This window comes from Malaclemys terrapin, chromosome 6, assembly GCF_027887155.1.
Source record: "Malaclemys terrapin pileata isolate rMalTer1 chromosome 6, rMalTer1.hap1, whole genome shotgun sequence".
Classification (NCBI taxonomy): Eukaryota; Metazoa; Chordata; order Testudines; family Emydidae; genus Malaclemys; species Malaclemys terrapin.
The window spans coordinates 116158400-116184503 of NC_071510.1; the positions used below are offsets into that span (position 1 = coordinate 116158400).

General features: G+C 39.8%; 1 protein-coding gene across 1 annotated transcript in view; it reads right to left on the bottom strand.

Annotated features, from left to right (window-relative positions):
* Positions 1 to 26104, bottom strand: part of DCC (DCC netrin 1 receptor) — a 943937-nt gene that overhangs the window by 17088 nt on the left and 900745 nt on the right. Inside the window, exons 26-27 of the mRNA XM_054032598.1 lie at positions 22100 to 22255; positions 9755 to 9967 (exon numbers count right to left, since the gene is read on the bottom strand). Of these exons, the coding sequence (XP_053888573.1) occupies positions 9755 to 9967; positions 22100 to 22255 (369 nt within the window). The remainder of the gene's footprint in view (positions 1 to 9754; positions 9968 to 22099; positions 22256 to 26104) is intronic.

Consider the following 26104-nt stretch of genomic DNA (forward strand, 5'->3'; position numbering starts at 1 on the left):
TTTCAGAAGTGGGGTGCCGAGTTTTCATTTATTCACTCTAATTTAAGGTTTTGCGTGCCAGTAATACATTTTAACGTTTTTAGAAGGTCTCTTTCTATAAGTCTATAATATATAACTAAACTATTGTTGCATGTAAAGTAAATATGGTTTTTAAAATGTTTAAGAAGCTTCATTTAAAATTAAATTAAAATGTGAGTGTGAGTGCCACTGAAAATCAGCTCGCGTGCCGCCTTTGGCACGTGTGCCATAGGTTGCCTACCCCTGCTGTATAAGCTTTATACAGGGTAAAATGGATTTGTTTGGACCCCATTGGGAGTTGGGCATCTGAGGGTTAAAGACAGGAACACTTCTGTTAGCTGCTTTCAGTTAAGTCTGCAGCTTTGGGGCACGTGGTTCAGACCCTGGGTCTGTGTTGGAGCAGATGGGCCTGTCTAGCTCAACAAGACAGGGTGCTGGATTTCCAGGCTGGCAGGGAAAGCTGGGGCAGAAGTAGTCTTGGCACATCAGTTGGCAGTTCCCAAGGGGGTTTCTGTGATCCAACCCGTCACACAGTGCATGAAGTGGATACAGACTAACACGGCTGTTACTCTGAAGTGGAGAATGCCACTCTAGCCTTATGGTTCTTGTGTAATCATGCGTGAAAGCCTAAGTGTTCTGGTACAGAGTGGATTGCAATCAAGGTGGAGGATCCTACAGCAAAAGCAACTCCCAGGAGCAGGAATGTGGACTGGGGGACTTACAGGGGGTGGTATGTTTAAATGGGATGGTTATGGCTAACCTAACCATTCATAATGTGCAGTTAACACTTGCAGGAAATATTACAGTTATTTAAGCAGATCACTGAACTGTCACCCATGAGTTCGCCCACCAAGCCAGGAAAGTGACTAAGGCCATGTCTACACTAGAGACCTTAGAGTGACACAACTGTACTGATGCAGCTGCGCTGCTGTAAGATCTCTCGTGTAGCTGCTCTCTGCCAACAGGAGAGAGCTCTCCTGTCGACGTAATTAAACCACTCCCAACGAGCGGTGGTAGCTATGTCGGCAGGAGAAGCTCTCCTGCTGACTTAGCGCTGTGCACACTACCACTTATGCTGGCAAAGCTTACGTCGCTCAGGGGTGTGTTTTTTCACCCCCCCGAATGATATAAGTTTTGCCGACATAAGTACTAGTGTAGACATGGCTTGAGACTTTGACCTGATCTCTGAATGTGATTAAGGACTGGCAGAGTACCACTCCTGAATGTACTAGAGTAACAATGCCTCCTACTCCAGAATGGAATCAAGATGATGAACCATGCCTAGAAACACAAGCAGGACCTAAAAATGGACTAATGATAAATCATGAACATCAGATTATATATAATAATGTAGCTGCAGAACTGGAATTAATTTGCAAACTAGATATCATCAGATTAGGCCTGAATAAAGACTGGGAGTGGTTGGGTCATTACAAAACCTAAACTTAATTTCCCCAATACTAATTTCTTCCTACTGTTACTCACACCTTTTTGTCAACTGTCAAGCCACTCTCTTACCACTTCAAAAGTTATTTTTCCTCTCTTGGTATCCTGCTGTTAATTGATTTATCTCGTTAGACTGACCTAACACTTGGTAAAGCACCCCCATCCTTTCATGTATTTATACCAGCTCCTGTATTTTTACTTCATACATCTGATGAAGTGGGTTCTAGCCCACGAAAGCTTATGCCCAAATAAATTTGTTAGTTTCTAAGGTGCCACAAGGACTCCTCCTGGTTTTTTTTTTTTTTTTTTTTTGCTGATACAGACTAACACGGCTACCGCTGAAACCTGTTCTGATAATGTTTAACGTCGTAAGCATAAGTAGAACTGCACTTGTGTGAGAAATTACAGAGTAATCATGTTTGTGAGAAAAAGAAAAGATAAAGTAACTAAAAAGCTAGAAAAAAAACCAGTTTAAACTAACACTAGCTCTGTATTGATGGGGGAGGAGAGCTAACAGGGAAATGAGAGACTAATACATATGTATAAGAGAAGATAACAAAAAGTTATAAATAAGTTTGTGTAACAAAGGGAGGTCAAAACTGTACTGTCCAGTGGTGGAGACAACTGTGATATCATCCCGATGAACTTCCCACTTGTAAGGAAGTGATCACTACTTGCTGAGTGTCTTGCCTTAAAGATTTGTTAGACCTGTCTGCTGAGTAAGTGAATCTCAATCCAACAATATGTGACAGAACATTAAAGGGTCTGATACTGAACATTTCGGGTGTGTATCTCTCTGAGACGGAAGCTCTGTAGCCAGTCCATGTCCAGTACAGAAGCCTGATTTGCTAGTAGCAGCCCTGCAACCTACTCTGCACAAGAAATACATGACAGGGAGCAGATCTGTTGAATAAGATGGTGTCACTTTTTAAAAGGCATTTTTCCAAACACAACAGTAACTTAGGCTACAGCTACACTACAAGCTAGGGGAGTGATTCCCCTTGTCGTGTACATGTACTTCCATTAGCTCTCATCACACTAGTGCAAGTATAAATAGCAATGTAGCCACGGCAACACATGTAGTGGCAGCGGAAGCACAGGGTTAGCTGGGCTGAGACTGTACCCACTGGTTTCAGGTGGGTTTGCCAGGCAGCCATTGCCTGTGCTACTTTGGCTGCACTGTAATATTATACTCACGCTAGGTTGATAAGAAGTAGCATGAGTGAGTGTACGCAAGCAGGAATCACACCCCTAGCTCATAGTGCAGATATAGCCTGGAATGATGTCTTCTCTGGCCAAAGAGGCCGTTATGTATGTGCAAGATCACTGTGGCACAGGATTAATTAAATTATATTCAATCCATTGTTTCATATTGATTTTACCTCTCATTTCTGTGGGTGTGATTTTTGTATTTTTTTTTTCAGTTTTCTCTCTTGTTTTTCTGGTTCTTTCTTTGAAATCTTCATACAGGGGAAGAAAAGTGGCAGACGCAGCAACCACCAGACTGAGCTGATTTCCTTAAGCAGGTATGCTGTGGTAACCTCTAATGAAGACAGTTAGTGGGAGGCTATAACCAGGCACTGGTAGGGACTTGTACTAATGTGCTGCCATAATTTATTACTTCTTTATATACACCTCTACCTTGATATAACACTGTCCTCGGGAGCCAAAACATCTTACCACGTTGTAGGTGAAACCGCGTTTTATTGAACTTGCTTTGATCCACCGGAGTGCACTTTACCGCGTTATATCCGAATTTGTGTTATATCGGGTCGCGTTATATCAAGGTAGCGGTGTATATAGGCATGCATGCTAGACTACTACTTGCAAAAAAACAAAAAGAAAAACAAAAGTTATGCCAAGAATACATGATTTCCTGATGAGCCAGAGAACATAAACAAGTCCACATTCTGTGCAACCCTCCCCTACAACTTCCAGATCATATCCACTTTAGATCACACCTTACAGTGTGTAAGGAAGAAAAAAAATAAACTCAATTTTGCTGTACAATGATTTACTTTTTAATCCTGTCATATCCACTGGCATATTAATCCATGGAAGTTTGAAAAGATGGACATTTTTAGTTCTGTTTGTAGATATTATGCAAAAAAAGTAAAGTGGCAATAGAATACAGCACTTTTACAACTGCAAAAAAATACAGGGGCTAAAGTTATAAAACTGTGATACAGTATAAAAGGCTCTACTTACGAGGTCACATTTTCTACTCTGCTTACAGCATACTTACGGCTACAGAAGACAAATGGCCTGCTAATCCAGGTTCATTTAAAGTGCAGCGGATCATTTCAACAGTTAAAAGGAATTTCCACTTGTCAGGACTTTAAAAAAAACCCACTCCTTTCCTGGCCATTTGTAGAATTTATGTCAGATCCATAATGCAATAAGCTCAACACTCCATCAACCATTTTCTATTTAACCTGAAAGGGGACTAAGTCAAATCGCTTAAATGTCTATGTTCATGATTTGCAAGGAGAAATGACCGCAGCCACAGTGGAGTGTAGAAAGGAAAGATGGTGCAGTTATTCTCATGTCTTCAGATTTAGTATTAAGAATCTGAACCACTGTATCATAAAGCGTTGATAAAATGGTGTGATCTACTATAAAATATCTATGAAATGGGCCAACTTAAAGCAAAGAGAGCAAACTCAATGGACTCAAGTAAAAAGGAGTATATTTCAGCTTTGGGGTATGTTGAATGTATGACCTGACAAACAGGATTGTGGCCTTTTAAGTTATTTATTAGTTCCCTTATGGTAAAATACTATAGAATTGAATAAAAGATGTTAACCTTTCTACAGGTTTGTATGTACTAGCTTATAGATGTTAATAGCTAATTATAACACTTCTATATAATTCTTTGGATGCTAAAATACCTGTAGAAAAGATCTTCTTTTACGGCTTGATTCAATGCCCATAGGGGTGTGTCATAGGTTTCACCCCCACTCTGAACTTTAGGGTACAGATGTGGGCTCCTGAATGAGAACCCCTAAACTTAATTACCAGCTTAGATTAGTATGCTGCCACCACCAAATCATTTATGAGTCATTTGGAAACTCTGTCTCCCCCCCCCCCAAATATCTCCCTTCCAAGTTACTATAACCTTTCCCTGGGTAGCCTTGAGAGACTTCTCCACCAATTTCCTGGTGAACACCGATCCAAACCCTTGGATCTTAAAACAAGGAGAAATTAATCATCCCCCCCTTTCCTGGCAGGATTTGAGTTTAATTTCCCTTTCCTCCACCAATTCCCGGTGAGTCCAGATCCAACCCCCTTGGATCTTAAAACAAGGAAAAATCAATCAGGTTCTTAAAAAAATACTTTTAATTAAAGAAAGAAAGGTGAAAGGAAAACCTTTGGGAGATTAGCATGCAAGCTATTCTCACAACAGATTCAAAACACAGAGGGGTCCTCCTGGGCAAAACCTTAAAGTTACACACAAAAAAATCCAATTTAAATCTCCCTCTTATGCAAAAAGACAAGTCACAAAAGAAAATAAACATAAACTAATTTATTCCTTCTCTAATACTCACTACCCTGATAGGAGGCTGATTCCTGGATCTTTTCTCTCCGGCACAAAACTTAATGAACTCTGGACAAAGGACTCTTCCCTCCTTCCTGGTTGAAACATTTGGTCCCTGCATTGGTTCCTCTGGTCAGGTGTCAGCTAGGCTATGTGAACTTCTTAACCCTTTACAGGTAAAAGAGGCATTAACCCTTAACTGTCTATTTATGATAGGGTGTGTGTGTGTCAACAAAAAGACTCCCATTGACTTAAATGACCATGACATTTGGCCCTTAAATTCTATGGCCGCAATTTTCAAAAACCAGGGCTTAAAGTTAGTCTCCTAAATCCACATTTACACACATGAATAAATGGTCTGATTTTCAAAAGTGCTAAACATATACAAGCTTCCACTGAGATCAGTTAGATCTGCTGGACTGTCATAATCTTTATGAATCAGGCTGCTTATTTAGGTGCCTGTATATATTGATATAGGCTCCTACTTTTAGGCATCCACTTTTGAAAAAATCTTTGTCCATAGGTTTTTAGATCAATTCCTATAGAACCCTGTTATATTTCTATAGGACCCTGTTGGCTTCATCCCAGCTCAATTAAATAGGAAGTTTCCATCACAGTTATTTTTGAAGCGATAAGACACTTGCCCGACATGTGTTTGAGAAATGAGAGAGTAATGTTTTCCATGACACTCACTTAAAGTAATAAACATTTTGTTTGGTCTAAGTAATGACAAATTTATTACTAATTACATTATTATGTTCTGCAAGTAGAAATTGCTTGAGATCTAAAAAAAGTCTAGTGAAAAATGAATTAATTCCATCCATCTGTTTGCGCCAAGTAATTATTTTTCCCAAAAGAGAAATTGTTAGCATTTAAGGGCTGGCATGCCCCCACCTACAGTAAAATCAGAGGGGTTTCAAAGAGGGATATCTCCATGAAGATGCTCGCATAGAGTTCCTCCCTAATTGTTCTGTCAGTGGGGAGGAAGGAGGAATTGCCTGTCTAGAAACCCTGCTGATCCTCTGAGGTCCATGCAATTATCAGGGACTACCCACAAATAAGCCAGTGTGCCTCCACAGTGGCTCTGAAACGTGGCAGCCACCTTCTCTGGAAATGTGGATCCAGTGGTCACAATTAATGTAAACTTTTGTCTAATTAACAATACAGACTTATACAGCATAGGGAACACAGAAAATTCTGAGGTAATATAATTACTCACAAATAGCAATTTTAATGGTGATCACTGAACTTTATATGGAGATGGCTAACATGCCTCTACACCCCCTCCCCCCCGACCAAATCATGAAGATCAAGTGTGAAAACCTGATTGCCTTACTTATGCAAGTAGTTCTACTGAAGTAAGTAGGCTTATTCACATAATAAGGTCAGTAGGATTTGGCTTTAGGTAAACTTGTGGTATTACATAAGGACGAATAGATCCTATCATATATATAAAAATATAATTCAGTTGTAAGAGCTGGCAAAAAACAACAACTTTCCAACATTGTAGGGTTTCTCTGCTTCTGTCTGCTGTCAAAAATTGAATTACCTAGTGATGGATAGCAGGTGTTCATAGTAAAAATATGGTGCTTTTTTGGTAGTCTTGTAATCACTTACAGTTAGGTAACATATGTTGTGTGGCAAGAACACTATGTTCAGAGAGCAACATCTGAATATAGAACAGAATTCAACAGAGCTGAAATTTCTGAACTGCAGGTAATTCTGCCAAATTGAGCAACCCACCACACTGCATAGTGTGAATTATCAATATTGGGTCCCATCCTGCACACTTTATTCACACAAGTAATCCTTATTTACCAGATAACGCTATTGACTTCAAAAGCACAACTCACATAAGAATTATTCATGTAAGGATTCTAGGATTGGGCTCATATATATACATAATGTGTATATACATACATATATATATTTATATATATATAAAATGTAAGGCTTACATTTAAGACTTATGTTATAAAACTCATCTCATTTTATTGCATTTAATACAATATAGAAGAGGTGTGAAATATGGGGTAGTGTGTAGTTGTGCTATCCTAGAAGCATCCCAAGAAAGGAATATCTTTAGAAAAGCACAATCCCTCTCTCTGCTCCATAGTCCATACTAGCAGCAAACAACTACCTTCCCCATGACAGCTCCAATGTGGAGATGGTGCATTGTGAAGGATGGACCTAAAACTCTACCCTTTCCCCACTTGCTTGTGCTGCGGGGTAGTGGGTAGATCAGGTCATTTTTTTTGACAAATAGTGTATTTGCCGAAAAACGCAGTTTCAGTCAACATGGAACTATTTGTAAATTTGAACCAAGCCATAGATTATTTTGGGATGAGGGTGCACTCAATCTCTCCTTTTGAAGCAGTCCCTCTTAGTATAAATAATCATTGGAGCAGGGACTTAAACTTGAGTCTCCCTCGCCTGAGTGAGCATCCTAAACATCAAGCTAATGTCTGTGTAGTGATTCTCCTTCTCTCTGGCCAAATGACTATTCAAGTATCTTATACAAAGTGGAGGAGCTTCAACAAGAGAGACTGAAACAAATCCATCCCTATAGCCTGGAATGGGATGAAACCTGGGTTCAAATGCCCGCTCCAGAGCAGGGATTCAAACCTGGCTCTCCCAATCTCATGAGAGCACCTTAATGACTGGGACACAAGCTCTAGGGAGGCCCACCACCATCTTCTCCACTTCCAAACACTTTGTGTATCTAGTCCTTTTAAAATGACTGGAAACAAAATGTTTCGGGTCAAACAAAACATGTTTTGTTTGATCCGAAACAGAATTTTTCCATTTGCCAACATTTTTTGGCATTTCCGGATTTGGTTTGATCTGAACTGATTTCCCCCTCGCCTATTTTTTGGAATTGCCAAGAGAACCAAAAAATCAGGTATTTGCCCATCTCTAGTAGTGAGAACTCCTGGCCCTTACCTCTCTGCACCTGGACCCATGGTGCAGGGAGGCAATGCAGGAATTTAAAGAAGGGTCTTACTAGCATCATTCTCATTTCCTAGTTTTTTTTTCTTGTAATTGTTTTCTATTTCTTCCCATTCCTTGCATATTTAATTTTTATTTTTAATGAGTTTGCTGTCAGGACTGGATTCCAGACAGTTTTTCTGGCAAATATACATAATCCTTTCGTTATCAAGAAAGTAAACCTTGAAACAGGAGCCAAGGATTTGGCATTGATTTAATTTATTGTAGCAAATATGAAATTTGAAATGAGACCAACTGATTCATTTGCCTCCTGATTTATTTAATTCTCCTCCCTTATTAATTTACTCTAATTTTAAACTATTGCCTTATTCTGAATTCCCATTCCAGAAAATCCTAATGAAATGCTGGAATATGATCACAAATTGGTCTGAATTCTTTTTTTATTCTACAAGAACTTAAAGAAACTTCTTTAAGATACCGGACAGTCTATATTTTCTTTCTGACAGTTAAAGCATGTCTTTTTCTTTCAAGTGAGAATTTAATGGTATTTAATGGAGCTTCCCAGTAGAGGATGAGGAATTTTAAATGTAGAGGACTGCAACTTTTAAGTAAGTCAAATTATAGGTAAGGGTTGACCTTTTAATTCTACAATTCTCACCAGGACGTCACTTAGTTTCAGGTCTACAAACCGCCTCAGTCCGCAGGCACAACCATCACTGATGACAAGATGTGACTGGGAGTGGTGTGCCTAGATAGAAGGCACAGTATATGACATTATGATTTATAGCCAGATTGTGCCTATCAAGGTCTGGCCCAGGTTGCTGGCAGAGAAGAGCTGCTTTGTCCCAGGGGGCAGCTCTGAAATGCACTGGAGGCCTGATTCGCATTTCCACTCAGGCCACTTTACACCACTTTGGAGCACTTAAGTGGGCATTAAGGACATCTATGCTCACTTCAAGGCCCCCTCCAATGGCCAGAATGCTGCAAAGAAACTTTAGTGCAAATGAATGTGAGGCTCACCCCTAAGAGTACAGCATGTGCTCCTCTACACTGCTACTCCTCCCACTCTCCTTTGAGGTGTGTAGCCCTCCAGAGAATGTTGAGAACAATCTCTGTATTTAAGAGAACAGAAGGACTGCAACTGTGGCTGGCTCCTATCTGGGGTTCCAGAGCAGGAGGGAAGGACTTTGTGTCCTTCACTTTCCTTGAACATCCATGATGGGCCCCGGCGCAATACAAATTAAATGCAAAAAGTGAAATGATGGCAGTCAGTGGAAAATAAGCAGAACAAAAATCAAAGCCCTACTGCAGAAAGAGAAAGGATGGTCCTGTGTCTAGGTCTTGGAAGATCTGGGTTCAAATCCCTAATCTGCCCACAGATTTTCTGCATGGCCTTTGGCAAGCCACTTAGGGCCAGGTCTGTATAGGTATTTAAGCTCCTAAAGATGCAGATAAGTATGTAGTGGGATTTTTCAAAAGCACCTACCTAGGTTTCTGCAGGCTTGTGAAAATCTCACAGGGTACCTATCTGCATCTTTAGGAACATAAATACCTTTAAATATCTGGCCCTTAGTCTCTACATGTCTCAGTTCCCAACCATTAAAATAGGGATAACAGCACTTCCCTGCCTCACATGAGTATTGTGAAGATAACTAACTTAAAATTATGAGGTGCTCACATTCTATTCTGAGGGCAGAGGGCAGATAAGTACCTTAGACAGATAATCCCTGCACCCAGGCTCAGCTAGAATACTGCACCTTGGTGCTAATAAATAATATCAGTCATTCTTTCCTGAATTATTACCTGTTTGAGACAAAAGTGGTGTATAAGGGACTTTCGGTTCTATTGCACTCATTGGTGGAGGTAGCAATGGGTTGGCAAAGCTGCGGAGAGGGTGCGTAGGTCGGACACAGGCTGTGGGAATCGTTCTGCTCGGGGCGTCCTCATTGCTGGCATGTTCAGGCTGTGTCTGTGGCAGCATGGATGGCTGTTGTGGGACTGGTCCTTCACTCACCGCTGTTAGGGAATAATAAAGTGAACTATTATTGAGATATTTTTCCAAATCCTATTTCTTACTTTTCTGATCATTTCCCAAAGAAAGGGAAGTGCCAGCCTTTAACCTTTGAGGAGCTGTAAGAAATATGTAAACATTTTTTTCAAAAGATATTAATAGATGAATTAGAAACGAGACATTTCTAAAAGCAGCCATGTGTCAGACTGCTGCAATAAATCTTCCTTCAAATAAAGTACACAAAATGAAATTTTTAGCTCCCTCTGTATATTTTATTTGTATACAAACTTCTTAAGTTCCCAACACTATTGGAGCTAGGTGCCTTTAAATTCTAAATATCAACCAAAATCATAAGTATATCATATGGATAGTGACACAAATCCCAGCTGCTGGAACTCTTTACATTCTGCCCAATATTATTGTTATAGCCACAGCTAATGAGAGTTGAAGACAAAGCAAGGACTTAATTTCTATTTAACCTAATACCAACATAATTTTCCCTTGAGGCAGCAGCAATATTCACTGTGCCAAAGCAGTCAGTTGCTGTTTTATTATCCCATACCCAAAGTCAATTTTTCTGTGATTTAAACATGCCATGTCAACCTTCAAATATAAATCAAGGTTACTCTATGTTCTAGAGTGCTTCTTATAAAAGGCTCTCAAAAATTACCTCTCTCAATAACTTTCTATGTCAAAACAGAGTAACAAACTTCGCTAAAGTAATGTGGAAGAAAAATGAAAGAAAAGGAAAACATTTCAGTGGATGGAATAATTTCTTTTTTTGTCTGCTTTCTATCCAGACTGGTAATTTGAGTGTGATTACAACTGTTTAAAGCGACAAAGAGTCCTGTGGCACCTTATAGACTAACAGACGTATTGGAGCATAAGCTTTCGTGGGTGAATACCCATTTCGTCGGACGCATGTAGTGGAAATTTCCAGAGCCAGGTATAAATATGCAGGCAAGAATCAGTCTAGAGATAACGAGGTTAGTTCAATCAGGGAGGATGAGGCCATCTTCTAGCAGTTCAGGTGTGAATATCAAGGGAGGAGAAACTGCTTTTGTAGTTGCAACAACATGGTCTGTTACTGAGAATATGCACATATTGCAAATGGAACTACAGAGAAGCTGCTCAGTGATATTTTCAAAGAACAGTGTCAGGATAAAAGAGATGCTACATGACAGTGCCAAAGCTTCTGAACATGTTAAGGGCATTTGTATTAATACTGTAAACCATTTTATTTACACAGTCATGGGCCATCTGTGAAAGTGATAAATGCTCTGGGTTCATTTTTTTTAACTTAAAAAATTCACGTGAGTTGAGTTCTTATGAAAGGAGTTGGATTAAGAGTCCTGGAATCTAAAATTGTTTGCCTATTTGCAGCAACCAGCACGGAACTTGGAGGGAGAAGCACAGGTTGCAGGAGGGAAGAGTGAGGAGGAGGCAAAGGAAGTCAGTCTGTGTACACATAGCTGGAAAGCTAGCTGCAGTTGCAGAACCTCTGTAAATAGTTCTATTAATAAAGAGCCAGTTTTGTTTTTGAAACATGGAGTTCTCTTATAATAGTACCCAGCATATGGTACATAAAATGCTATGTGCAGAACAGGTATAGGACAAGTAACGGCATGGTTCAAGTTTCCCCATACTGCTCTGTCAGTAGTTTCACTGGACCGCCTGTGGGGCAAAGGGTAGTTCAGTTTCCATGCCCATTCATTTCTTGGCTACAGATCTCTTTAGAGCAAGAGCTATGTTACATTATTTCCTTCTCAGATTGAGCCTGCAAGCGGATCATGTGGTACGGAGGAAAAACATGAAGAAGGTGGGGTCCAGTTGAGTAGGGTGGATAGTTGAAGGGTTGAAAGACTGGGGTGATATGGTCAGGTTAACAGACCATAAAGGGATCATAGTGGTTATGGTTTGTTTGTTTATCGAAGATAAAACCCAGGAGCTGAGCAACTTGGAGGAAGAGGTATCTCGTTGCATCTGTATATGGAGGGATTGAGGCATAGAAAGTGGGAAGGAGGGAGTAAGATCAGATGTTACTTAATCTGTGTGGAGACTGGGTATGAAATCCTGACCCCATTGAAGTCAATGGAAATTTTGTCATTCACTTCAATGGACCCAGGATTTCACCCTGGGTATCTCACTTTACAAAGTTATCTGCATTCTGTAAAAAGTTTGAGTCCCTCCGTCTAGTGCTGTCTCTAAGTCATTGGTCTTTGCTGTTTTATACAGAGACGCAATACTGATCCATCAGAAAGCCACTATTGTACTGCAGTACTTCAAGGGTACTACATTGTCCGAATGAAGTTGCTCTGCCAATAGATTAATCAAAAATATAGGGTGGAGGGAATAGAGTATTTTGTAGTTGAGAGAAGAATTTTAATTTCAAAGTAGAAAAGTCTCCAAGGAGTAAATCCTAGTCCCCTCTATCTACCATGACAGGCCTGACTAGCTAGAGTTATCCATGGGGGAATAAGACTGTGAGAAAGAAACATTGGCTGGTTATGCCATGGTTATGGGTATAGGATACTAAACAGAAAGATGGCCAGGAATCCCCTCTCCCCTGTCACAAGGTGGTGGCCACTTCTGCACAATGCACAACCTGTGGAACTCTTTGTCAGAGGATGTTGTGAAGTCAAGAGTATAACAGGGTTAAAAAAACAACTAGATAAATCCATGGAGGATAGGTCCATCAATGGCTATTAGCCAAGATGGGTAGGGATGGTGTCACTAGCCTCTGTTTGCCAGAGGCTGGGAGAGGGCAGCAGGGGATGGATCACTTGGTGATTGCCTGTTCTGTTCATTACCTCTGGGGCATCTGGCATGGACCACTGTCAGAAGACAGGATACTGGGCTAGACAGACCTTTGGTCTAATCCGGTATGGCCGTTCTTATGTTCTTATATGTTCTTATACTCTGCACAGTGTCTCAACACTCCCATTCCAGATCCTGCATCCTAGGCAAATTCATGGCGGCCCTGCAGCCCTGGGCTCGGCTGTGTTTCCTGAGGATTTCCAATAGTGTAGAGGAATCTCACTAGAGCAGGGTTTGTCCATTAGTAAGTAGGCCAAGAGCTTCCCTAAATGACTAAAAATCTTTACCTTACTTGCAAACAGAGCAGTGGACAGGTGCAAACAAGTTAACAAAGTGTAATCAGAGGAGGGATGTATTTATTTTGAGCAAACTGGATTTGTCCAGTCTTGAGTCAGGTAAAAACTCCTTAATATTTTTGCCAGCCAGAATGGCTCATAGCTCAACTGTTAATCTTGTGGCAGGAGCCCAGAAAGCAAAAACAAACAAACAAACAATCAAGACCTCAAACAGCTCATCCTTCTATTTCAGAAAACAACCTTCCTGACACTTAGATATCTGGCCTACTGGTTATACTGAGAATGAAAATGCTCTAGAGAATCTGGTTGCTTTCAAAATCCAGAACTCATTGTAGAAATAACATGTAATTACAGAGCCAAGACAAATCTCAAGGCACTTTATAATAATTAATGTCCATGTATATAAGTAATTACAATCTACTAGGTGGCAAAATTATTTTGAAAAATGGAAATGAGGGTTTTTGTTCCAGAATCCTTTTATCTGTTCCTGATGCAATACTGTAGACCTCTCCAGCAATTTGGAACTCCTGGCAGAGGAGACGAACTACAAGATGTGACCAAGGTCACAATCATTTGTAGTTTGTAAAAGTTTACTTGGTTGTAGTGAAGTTTCCTTGTCCTCACTTTCAGTGCTCTCTGCATAATGATGCCACTGCCTGGCTCTCCACTCTTCTTTCCTTCCGCTCCCTTGCTCTGTGCGCCCCTTCTACTCTTCTTTCTTGACTGTTCTCTTTGGACTAGGCTTTGACTTCGACCACATGCCAGTGCAGGAGAGTAAAAGCACCTTTAAATCTCTGACTTGGTGCACAGAGGTAAACTAGTGCTGTGGGAGCAGGTTGGCAAATATGGATGGAGAATGGTGGAATGTTGGCTCCATCCCTACTACTTGCTGGCCAAGGAGAATCTGGAGAATTGTGACTCAAAGGTGTGTGTCTCAGTGGCAAGGTCTTTGAGGGTGACTCCTTGCTCACAGCTGTGCTTAAAGGAAAAAATCCAGCCTTTTGTCTTTTTCTCCTGCTCTTGGCCTCACATTTTCTCTTATGATATTAGGAATAGCCTACTTTTTCTACTGTGCCCAAGGCTATCATGCCCTTCAAATCCACTTCTTTTGGGAGTCTGCTGACCCGCATGCACAGACAAGAGAGAACAAGCACGTATTGCTAATCTCCACTGACCTGCCTGCTAACTTCTGGGTTTATGGTCTCAGAGAGAAAAACTTGATCAGCAGGCATCAGCAGTGCAGAAAGTGATATTCTTAACATTAATGGGCATTAGATATAGCTCCTGAGAAAGTTTTTGTATAAATCCAAGTGGGCTAGAAATGAAAGATGGTGATGGATATTGGAAGGGAAGCACAGTTGTAAAATCTGAAGACTACAATAACTTTTATTATACAAAAGTACAATACAATACTTTTGTATAATAAAAAGTATAATACTATACCACTTGATGGGGTTGAGCACTCCATCTACAATTGAAGGCAAGGATTCCATAAAAATTAGAAGGTTAGACTTGGGCTGTAAATATTGAAAGTAAGTTGTCTGAGGAAGATGTCTAGTATTTGAGAAGGGAGTTTTAAAACAGTAAAACGTACATGCTTGAAAACCTAATGAGAGCCATCAATTCGCAGTTAGTTCAGGTTCCTGAGGGAATGGAAGATGGAAGCTCTGAAAGTTTATTTAAATAATGGATGAAGAGGAGTCCGTTGCTGGTACCACACGATCCAGTTACCTCAATTTCCCACTTAGAAGCTAGACATTTGCCCTTACGAAACCCAGCACTAGATGTCTAATCCCAGAAGAATTCTGATTACTTGAACAGATATTGTAATTAAAAATAGGATTTTGATGGAAGCTAGGCTCTCAGAGAACCCTGAATATGAAAAACATTGTATTGGGTCCCAACTGTCCTCACTGCTGAAGTTAAGAGCTTTGACAAGGTAAAAAAAAAATTGCTGTACCTTGGCATCTGATCCAAACCCCAATGAAACCAATAGGAAGACCTGCCACTGATTTCTACAGGCTTTGGATCAGGCCCTAACTGGAGTACTTTTATGTCCAGGTAAGCTCCATTTACAATGTGGAAGATTTATTTACTTCTTTATATCCTCTGCTGCTGTCATGTTTTTCTGGATTCCAAAAGGAATGAACTGTCTACTAGAAGAACAAGAGGCATGTGATGAACTTAACATAGACTCAGCATTCTACTGTATACTTTTACTTTTCTCTTGCATTTCCATATAGACTAATAGAATCGTAGAAACATAGGCCTGTAAGACATTTCAAAAGCTCATATAATCCAGCCCCCTATGCTGAGGCAAGACCAAGTAAACCTAGACCATCCCTGACTGGTGTTTGTCTAACCTATTCTTAAAAACATCAAATGACAGGAATTCCACAACCTCCCTTGGAAGTCTATTCCATTGCTTAACTGACTATCCTTATAGCTTGAAAGTTTGTACTAATAACTAACCTAAATCTCCCTTGATGCAGATTAAGCCCATTATTTCATGTCCTACCTTCAGTGAACATGGAGAACAAATGATCACAGTCCTCTTTATAACCTCAATATATTTTAAGACTATCAGGTCTTCTTTTCTCAAGGCTAAACATGCCAGGTTTTTTTTTTTTTAACTTTTCCTTCTATGCCAGGGGTAGCCAAAATTACTGACCCTCTGAGCCGCATATGACAATCTTCAGCTGTTCAAGAGCTGGGGTGTGCCTACCAGGGCTCAGGGCTCCAGCCCCGAGACCCCCTCTCCGCCGGGCAGAAGCTAGAGGCAATGCGCGGAGTTTTTTCCCAGGGTTTGCTGGCCCTGCTTGGTTACATGGTGGGGCCGCTGTGGGTAAGAGTGAGGATGTGCCTGGGGAGGCATGACTCAAGCTATTGGGTGGGGCATGAACCTTTAAATTGTGCCCCCCACTCTCAGCAGGCACCAGTTGTCTCTGGCAGAAGCCTCTAACCCCACCACCCCACCACTCAGAAGCCCTGAGTTCCTCCTCCCCCTGTCTGGTAGGCAGAGAATGGAGAGGCCTCGGAGGCAGGAGGCTCCATGAACTGCACTTTAACTGTAAAAGAGCCACATGTGGCTCGCGATCCGTGATTTGGCCACCCCTGTTCTATGCCATCTATACCAATATTCTAGCCATGAGATTTAGCCCACCCAGTCTCTGTGACGCCAATTAAGTCATAATTTAGCTTGTGGACTAGTACTTCCATATGTTCTGGTCTATTCCCCCACAGGTCTTGGTTTGATATATTTGAGAAGTTTAATGATGTCAGATGTATGAACCGTTCATTGTACATCTTTTACTGAGTGATATCCTTGAGAAGAACTCCCAGTTTGAATGTGGCTGTTAGCTCCACTCTGACATGAAGTCAGAGATAAGCCCGGGCTATACCAGCGTATGTTTAATCATGAATGACAATCATGACCCAGAGGACAGGGTACCAGACTGGGATTTAAAAGTTTTATTACTAGCTCTGTGTGACCCTGGGCTGCACTTCTCTGTGCTTCAGTTCTCCCTCCCACGCATTGTCTGTCTTTTCTATTTAGATTATAAACTCTTTGGGGACAGGTTCTAGTTATTTGTATCGCACCTATACAATACGGCCTTCATTTCAGTTAGGGCCTCTGGCTTTATTGTAATACAAATAAGAATAATAGATTTGCTAGAACACCAGTTTTATTCTCAGGTGAGAAGTTTAGGTATTTATATCTATATTCTTGGGGAAAAGGTGCTGTGGGTATTGGTTTTTTTTTTTTGGCATTTGCTAGAATAAGACCAGATCCAGCTTCACTGAAATCAATAGAAATATTTCTGAAGTCATTTATGATGGAGCCCCAAAGAATTCATTTCTGAAAAACAAAATCTTTAAAGCTACTTTTCCTACTCATCCAGCCCATAAAGAACACATGTAGAAAATAAGGGAGAAAGAAGAGCCTCAGTCAGAACCCAAGGATTGGGCCCATAGTTACATTGGGTCATGTCACACCATCATTTGTGCGTGCAGCGGTCCCCAATGAAATCACAGAGGAGACCTGACTAAAATAGAAGGCACGATATAGCCCAGTATTAAAGTATCCTTTCTCTTCTCTCTTAAAAAACTGGTTCAACTGAAATATCAATGATTCGGCTTAACATTACTTCCTCCCTAAAATACCAGAATTAAATATTCACTGTTACCATTAGCTCCAAGAGGAAACATTGTCAAGAAATAAGATTTGTTTTAATAAAAAAATGAGTATGGCTCCCTTTTACACTTTGAAGGAGGTGAAGCTATCTTAGTTCCTTGCTAATTATGTAGTGCTACCTCAAAATAGTGAGGACTGTTTCTTTCTTTCTTCTTTTCTTTAGGTTTTTGTTTGTTTTGGTTTGGTTTTACAACTAACAATCTTGTCTTTACTCATATTCTCCCCCCACCCCAGTTGAGGGAGACACTGCAGCTCCTACTAGTCCTTAAAACTGCTTCTTCCTGACCAGTGCCACTTCAGTGTTTTTCCTAGTTGAGGATGAATCATCAGGTCTCATCCAGTTGCTCATTTCTCTCATATTCTGAGACCTCAAGGGGACAGCATTGTCTGTGCTTGATGGGGAGGAGACAAACCTGAGTGTCCTCTGCAAGTTTGATGAGATGCCCACAGCATCTCACAATCTTTCTCCAGCCTCCTGAGGTACATGTTAAACAGCTCAAAATAGAGACCAGACAGATTCCTCAGGTGAAGGCCAATGGTTAGGAGGAACTGCTGCACAGAGTGAAGCCACCTTAATATGACACAGATATATTTCCTGGCAGCAAGGATAGAAAAGCAAATGTATAATAATTGGTTTATATAAATTTCACTGATAGTGTAAAACAAATAAGCAGATTTATTATTCAAGGAGGTTCTGGTTGATTCTGACTTAGCCCCAGAAAGAGGTGTTCAAGCATGGTCCACTTTGCAGAATGCACAGCAACACTCTCCATAATGACATTGCACATGATGTATTCAAAGATTGCTACATTCTGATCGATAGCATGTTCAGCCATGTAGTACAGTAGGTAGAATTCACTGCAAAGGAATTATTGCAGTGCATGTATTTTTTTTTAAAACTTTACTGCAATGGGGCAAGAGTCTCATGGGGTTTTCACTGTGTGGTTCAAATGGATACGAATGTACCTTATGCACCTTCCCTAGTATGATCTTCAATTGCAGTTCACTGTCAAGAAAACCCCACATGATCCGATTAAGACAAAGAAGTGGATATGACTGACTCAGAATTCTAGAGTAATTTTGCTGAAACCATTTCTTGCAGGAGAGAAGCCATATGGGAGACCTGGTAAGGTGATCCAAACATGAAGCAGGTGCTCCAGCTGCTTTTTAATGTTGTCTGCTGGCTGAGTGTGCAGGAAGGAAATGTGCCACAAGGAGCACAGCCATTCTTCCATTCTTTTATGTGCTGCTGCCAGTCCCTGTGTTCAGTGGTGGGAGCATCAGTAGAGATAGCAGGAACATACATACATACACATACATACACACACACACACAAATCTATCTATCTATATAGCCTCCTCTCCATTTCTCTCAGGCAGAAAGCTAACCCACCATGCTGTTACAGAAAGCTAGGCAATTGCTTGGCTGGTTGTTTGATAAAACAAACAACATATATGAAAATAGTTTCTGCCTTATGGATTTTTTTGTGTATGGAGTTTTGTGGCGCTTCTTTCTGTCATATTTTGCAGCTGAATCTCCTGCATCTCTGATGGATGCTGCAGAAGTAACAATGTCTTCTTTGACTTCCCACCTGGTTTGTTGCATGTGTGGGAATTTAGCCACAGATAATGCTCCTCACTTCTACTCTACTGTCTAAAAGCGAAATATTTAGCCAGAAATTTTCAAGATGTCATTCTGAGAGAAGTACTTCACAATTCCTACTGGAGAGCTGCAGAAATATCTGCTTTGGATCAATCACTGCTGTACAGAAATGCTCAGCTGCTCTCACCACCTGCTTCCAGTGGTGAGTCCAGGGTGGGCAGGTTGGTCAGACTCAGTTCAAAAATGCATTTTTTTCACAAGAAAAGGGTAAGATATTGATCAGATGACTGAGGTGTGCCATGACATCCTCTGGGGAGAAGTCTGACAATATGGGGGCCATGTAAAATAATTGTTTGTGGATGAAGGCACTTGATGGGGTGGATGCTGTGAGAGGTCACAGGAGAAGTCTGGAGGTATTAGAAAAACGATGAGGTAATGCCACAAGGGGGACAAGATGATAGTGGCTGACCTAGCAGAGTCCAGAGAGGGGAGCAAAGGGCTTTCTCTCAAAAGGAGGCAGTCATGTTCCCATCCATCCTGTTGGAAACCATCTACAAGATATGGGGGACAGGACACCAGCCTCCTGTCCAGTGCTCTTCAGAGGAGTGTCGAGTTTGTGCATGCCTTACTTTGTGTTATACTGCTGACAATTTATTAAATATATAATCTCTTGTGAAATGTACCATGAAACATACTTATGAAATGTACGATCCCTGCTCCACATTGCCCCAGTGAACACTATCAAAGTGCCTATCAGAGGTGCAATTGCCCATGCATCCACATTTTTTTTAAACTCTTCAGGATAAAGACCACACATTCCAATCTGTCAATCTTCTCTTCCATTGCCATGGGTAGGCAGAATCCAACATCTTGTAATGTGAAGTTAAAATTCTCCTCCCAAGTCTGGTGTCCATACATCAAAAAGCTGAAGACCCTGTGTTTCTGCGTGTTAAATCTGTGATAATTTGGGGGTGAGGGAGGTCTATATTCTCACACAGAAACATCCAGCCAGGAGTTAGCTGCCCCAGACAGGCCCTCCAGAGGCAACTACCATTTAGCCTTGTATTGGACCCAGTCATTGTAGGGGAAGAAGGTGACAATGATACTGCATTCATGGATAGAACATCTAGGCCCACAGTCTACCAATAAGCCTTCTACTGAAATGTCAATTGACAGTCCATCGGGGTCTGACCATAATGACTGAAAGCAAAAATCAAACAGGAGAAAAACCACTCATGGAATTTATTCTCCATGAATTAGCAGCACAGACTGCCAGGAATATGAAAAATGTGTGTGATAGATTGACATAAATATGTCAGCAATTCATACTGAAGAGTAGAATAAAGTTAAGAGGGAATTATAAGAAAATATGAGCCCTCGAGCTAGGATAATTAACATGCAAAAGCATGTTAATAGGCTAGAACATATGGCCCATGATGTTAGGACTGCTTATTTAAAAATAAGGTGTGAAGGTGAGGCTGAGGGACAACTGTTGTGTGCATATGCTTTCCAAAGAGCATTATAAACTGTAAAGTGAGTACAGGAACAAAAGTACACCAATCTATTTCTCTAAAGAATATAAGTCTGGTAAATCTATGTCACAGCAAGCAGTGTGAGCTAGTGGAGAGTGCAATGGTCTGGAACTCAGGAAACATGGGTTCTATTCCTAGCTCTGCCATTAGCCTGCTGGATGACCTTGCACAAGTCATTTCACCTCTCTGTGCCCCAGTTTTCCCATCTGTAAAATGGCGATAATGATACTGACCCATTTTGTAAAGTGCTTTAAGATTTACTGATGAAAAGTGCTACATAAGAGATAGGTGTTATTATTTCATACAAGACTGTTATATCCTTCCTGAAGGGTCCATATATGGTAATATCTTTGTGGAAGATGCCATAGGAAGGCAGTTTAAAGTAAACTGAGAGGATGAGGGGGCAAAGGATGATATGAGATGCCAGAGTCGAAGAAATGCTGCCCTGCCAAACTGTCATGGACAAAGGTGCAAGCTGGTAAAAGTATACCTTCTCCAGAAGCATGCACTATTTCTTCCAAGTTTAATGACATACTTGGACCTATCTAGATAACTTGGTGCAGAGTTTACGGCTAGATATATTATGCAGATTGTTTTTTTTTATTTTGATCCAATTCTCTTTCAATTTTTACTAAATCTTGTTTTGGTACAAACCAAGAGGTTTTAAAACTTTGGGGGATTTGACACAGACGATACTGAAGAGGCACAACAACTTTCAACTTCTAAGAAGAGGTGTGAAACAAGGCTCTCTGGTGTCTCCCCTGATCAGTATTCTCAGTCTACCTGGTACGAACTAACGAGCTCTCTACCATAATATTTTGATCCTCCAAATTCACAAGAATGCATTAAACACAGATGAACACTGAATTTAAGGACTATATGATGACAATGTTTTATAAGGAACAAGTCTGCTGATAAGGGAATATTAGTGCAATTTTGGGAAATCTGGGTTTAATATAGAGAATGCTGGGTGGGATTTTGAAGACCAATTAACACTGGCCTAATTCTGTTCCCACTGAAATCAATGACATTTTTCTATTGATTTCAATGTGAATTTTGCCATTGATTTCAAGTTAGACCAGGATGGAGTGCTTTTTGAAAATGCAACCCACCATGTATTCTTTTTATATTGTATACTAGTTAACTTTGAGGAGAAGGAATTAACTGCAAAGACTGCATGCATTCTTACTACACTTCAAAACTATACTGTACTACACAACTGCAGATATTTTCCTTTTTATTACTGGCTCCTACCAGAAAACACTCAGAGGAACCCAGTCACTAGGTGAGATGTCATTTTGTTCAAATTAATGTGTACACAAACTCTAAGCTAGTTATAAGCCTTCCTTTAAAGTATACTGTCCTCCTGATAAGAAAATAATACTGTGTTTGCTATTTCATAGATTCATAGATTCCAAGGTCACAAAGGACACATTGTGATCATCTAGTCTGATCTCCTGCAGGCCATAGAACTTTCACAAAATTATTCCTGTTTGCACTAGAACAGATCTTTTAGAAAAGCGTCCGATTTTGATTTAAAATTTGCCAGTGAGGGAAAATCCAACACAACCCCTGTTCCAATTATTAATTACCCTCACTACTAAAAATGTATGCCTTATTTCCAGTCTAAACACCACTTCAAAACACTTAATCAGAAAACAAACATCAAAATAAAAGGTAAGGCACTGTACTGACTTCTTCCTGTTCCAAAGGTCCGGTCAACAGAGAGTGTTGGGAATGGCACGGGCCGGAGAGTGAACTGCGGATGCGGATATCCACATGTTGGAGATGGCAGAATTCCTGGGTACTGGGCACTTTCTAGTGTTGGCACTGGGATGGCACTGACAACAGCTGAAAAGAGAGAGAGAATTAAAGACATTCTGTGAGTATTTGTGGAAGGTTAAAAATAAATGGATGGATCCAGCAGAAAACTACAAATGGCTACATTTCCAAAGCAGGGTGCCCAAGCTGCAGCCACAAAATATGTATTTTGTATCATGCCTGATACAGTGGGGTCCTGATCCATGACTAGATCCTAAATGCTATGGTAATATAAATAATAGATAAATAAATAAACAAACAAACAGTGCATGTGTGCTCTTTATAGACACACCAACACACATACGTAGACCACATCAGTATACAGAAATAGGCATGTTTCATGTGACTGGGATATTTTCACATACAAAAAGCCACTTTTAGTATGAAACTATCTGCAAACATAAATGCCTGTTTCAGGGGTGCAGATTAGGCAGACAAGTTTGAATATTTTCCTGTTAAGTGACAAATATTTGAAAGGAAAATGGATGGATCAAGGCTTTAAGGGCCAGGATATAATCTTAGTGACTCTACTAAAGTTATTCCTGATTAACACCAGCGTAAATGAGACTGACTCTACTTCCTCACTCAGTGTGTGCATTTAACTATAATAGTTCTAATGGGAATTACAACCAACAAAGAGAGGAAAGAGAAACAATGGGTTATGCACAAATTACCGTAATCCCCTGAACATTTAAAGCTTCTCCAAAGCATATGAATCATTTTGGTTTGGAAACTGGCTCAAAATCTAATGAAATCAGGATTTCTTCTGAGTGATTTCCAATATGCTCTGGTTTTGAACAATCCAGGAATAAACAACCAATAACAAAAATAATGGGCCAAATTCTGAATTCCTTTACTGGTTTTTATGCACTTCTTACTTAGGGAAACCCCGACTGACTTTAACAAAAGTTTTGCCCGAGTAAACATTGGGTAGGAACTTCAGGATTTGGCCCAATGATTAATTTTTTTGGCTTATGTAGCACTTTTCACAACAATTGCAAACAATATTATAAATTGTGAATTGCAAACAATATTATAAATGTTAAAGTAGACATTATTATTACTTCTAGCCCTTATTACATCCACCACAGAGTTGTAAACTGGGAAATTTGCCCAAGGTCACACAAAGAGCTTATTCCTTATTACTTCTTTAAGCACTAAACGACACAGTCTTTGTTGGGCATTTCTGTACTTCCAGAGGAAAATGGGAAGTGTAGAATCGCACACAACTTTTATTAAGAAATGATAATCATAGTATTTTGAACATTCAAAATGTCTAGGTTCAATTTACTCATCCTTAGAATAGTAATCTTACTATTCAAAGATTTAATTTTATCTGTGGAAATCATTTTATTCACACTTTTGAAAGGTTAAATAATAGTCTTCCTGCTTGTAACACTGTTAATGCACTGCAAAAACAATCATTCTGTATTGAGTCATAAAAAAACCAACACATTTATTGAAGTCCATCCCTTCATTCTTCTCCAAGGCATAGGCAATAAGAATTTAAAAAAAATCAGAGTATTCACTGTAATATTATATTTATGTAGAAAAGCTAAGGGAAAAGATAGCTTCAAGCATTTTCAATAAACCTCTGTAATATGACAAGAAATTTGTTCTGACATAGCCTACCAAGAATTGAATTTGTATTTGATACGGATGCTTTAGGAGTTTGAAAGCAGAAATTCCCTTGCCAAATTTTGGAGCTCTCTGACCACTGCCCTCTTGCGTCAAAATGTTTTCACTATGCCCAATAAAAATGTAATCTAAGTATGGCTCATTGAGATTATGAAGTAGAAATTCCAAAGCTGTGCTCAGTAGCCCAAAATCCCCAGATGTTGCCAAACACATCAACATGATCGTCTCCACCACCAAAACAGGGTTGTTGTGATTTTCCACAATTTCAGAAAAAAGACTTAATTAAAAAATCAGTGAAAATAAACCCCAAAAAGTGATTCATTCTATGAGCATATTTCTTCCTCATACAGATGTAAGTTTTATAAAAAAAAATGAATAGATTGGAATTCTGTAGGTAAATCACAAGAACATAATACTAAATAGTCAAAATTTGTCTACCTCCTTTTTAAAAATTTGCCCTTTTATAATGATACACACTTTTGTCAAGTTATTTGTTGTCAGCACCTACCCTATTATAGGGTGACCAGACAGCAAGTGTGAAAAATTGGGATGGGGGTGGGGGGTAATAGGAGCCTATATAAGAAAAAGACCCAAAAATCAGGACTCTCCCTATAAAAATCGGGACATCTGGTCACCCTACCCTATTAATATGTTTTGACTAAGCCAATCAGAAAATGAAAAAAAATGCTGTGTTGGTGCTGAGAAGTGCACAGGTCTTTCACCAATAGATAACACTCTGAATTCAACTGTCCTATTTTCCAAGATTTTACTCCATAACTTGTCACCATTTTGATACAACAGATTGTGATATAGCCTTCTTCACAAACAGACTTGGGATCAAAATCCAGATCTTTAATTTTAAATGCTTGGGGAGAAGGAAGGTGTTTAGGACTATGTATCATCAGCTGCATTTCAGCCTCTTTTCTGGTTTTCAGCTCAACTCTCAACGCTTTGATTGTGTATTTGAGATCAATTGTGTGATATATATTGGAAACAATGCTCTGAATTGTTTTTCAATTTTGTCCTTGTGTGGGTCCAGGTCTTCGTTATTAATGAGATTAAGCCAGATTTCCTTTGAGACTAACTTTAGCATCATTGGACTGTAATCTGCCGAGACCCTATGACACGCTCTTCAATTGCTTTATTAAGTTTAGTGCCTTTCTGTGAAGGAATTTAGAGACTTAAGAGTATCATGATGGCGACATTTCAATAACAATGATGGCCTCAAACAGTCTCTCTTGTAGCATTATGAAACTCACCAATGTTTTGCCCTTTCATGTCAATACAAAAAGTTTCATTCAATAGCTCATTTGATCCTGAAGAACCCAAATAAACTGATTTTCTATGCTTTTTAAGATCAGCTTAAGTCACTTCTATTTTGCCACTTAACAGTGCCAATGTGTTTATTTTATTTTAGAATAATTACCTGTTTTCATTTCTTCGGTCCTTTCTATAGTTTATTTCATATTACTTTCAGTGTTTGGCACATTGAGTCAGATAAATTAAAAAATATGATAAAGCACCTCAAAAACAATCCACTTTTATTTTATGGAGAAAGAAACAGGTTCATTAGAACCCAGCCTAAAAAGTTCACAAATTAGACCTAAATGTGAGATCAGTTTTCCCCCCATGTATCATTATATATTATAATCTCTCTGTTAGACATATACTAGTGAGAGTAGGATAGAGATAGAAAACAGGACCTCACCCTTCTAAAACTGTTTATGATTTGATCCTAAAAAACCCAACGGCACACGTATCCATATACACTGACCTACTATAAAGCGGACTGATTTTACTTATACTGGTATTGTACCATTGCAATTACAATGAATTTGATTCTTATCTTGCCTACAACACTTCTACATCAGTGTAATTCCACTGCCCTTATTCATCTCTCCCTTGTATCAGGGTAAATCAGGAGTCATGCTACTGCAGCTAGTGCAGTTATAGCAGCGTAAGTCTAGTGTGAGAGAGGGGATTATCAGCCCCATCAACATCAGTGATGTGACTTCTGATTTTCTCTGGAGTAAATGAGATCAGAATCCAACCCACTGAATCTTTATCCTGTGCATTCTCCAATATTTTTTATGTTTTCAACTCCCCTTAGGGAGCAGCATGTCAGGTCGGAATGTCAAAGTGTGTATGCGATCGCGTTATCTACAAGTGGATACAGCCTAAAAAGAAGACAGTTCCCAAGAATGATTTTTGCCTCAGTATGTTTAAGTACTTCCTTACCTT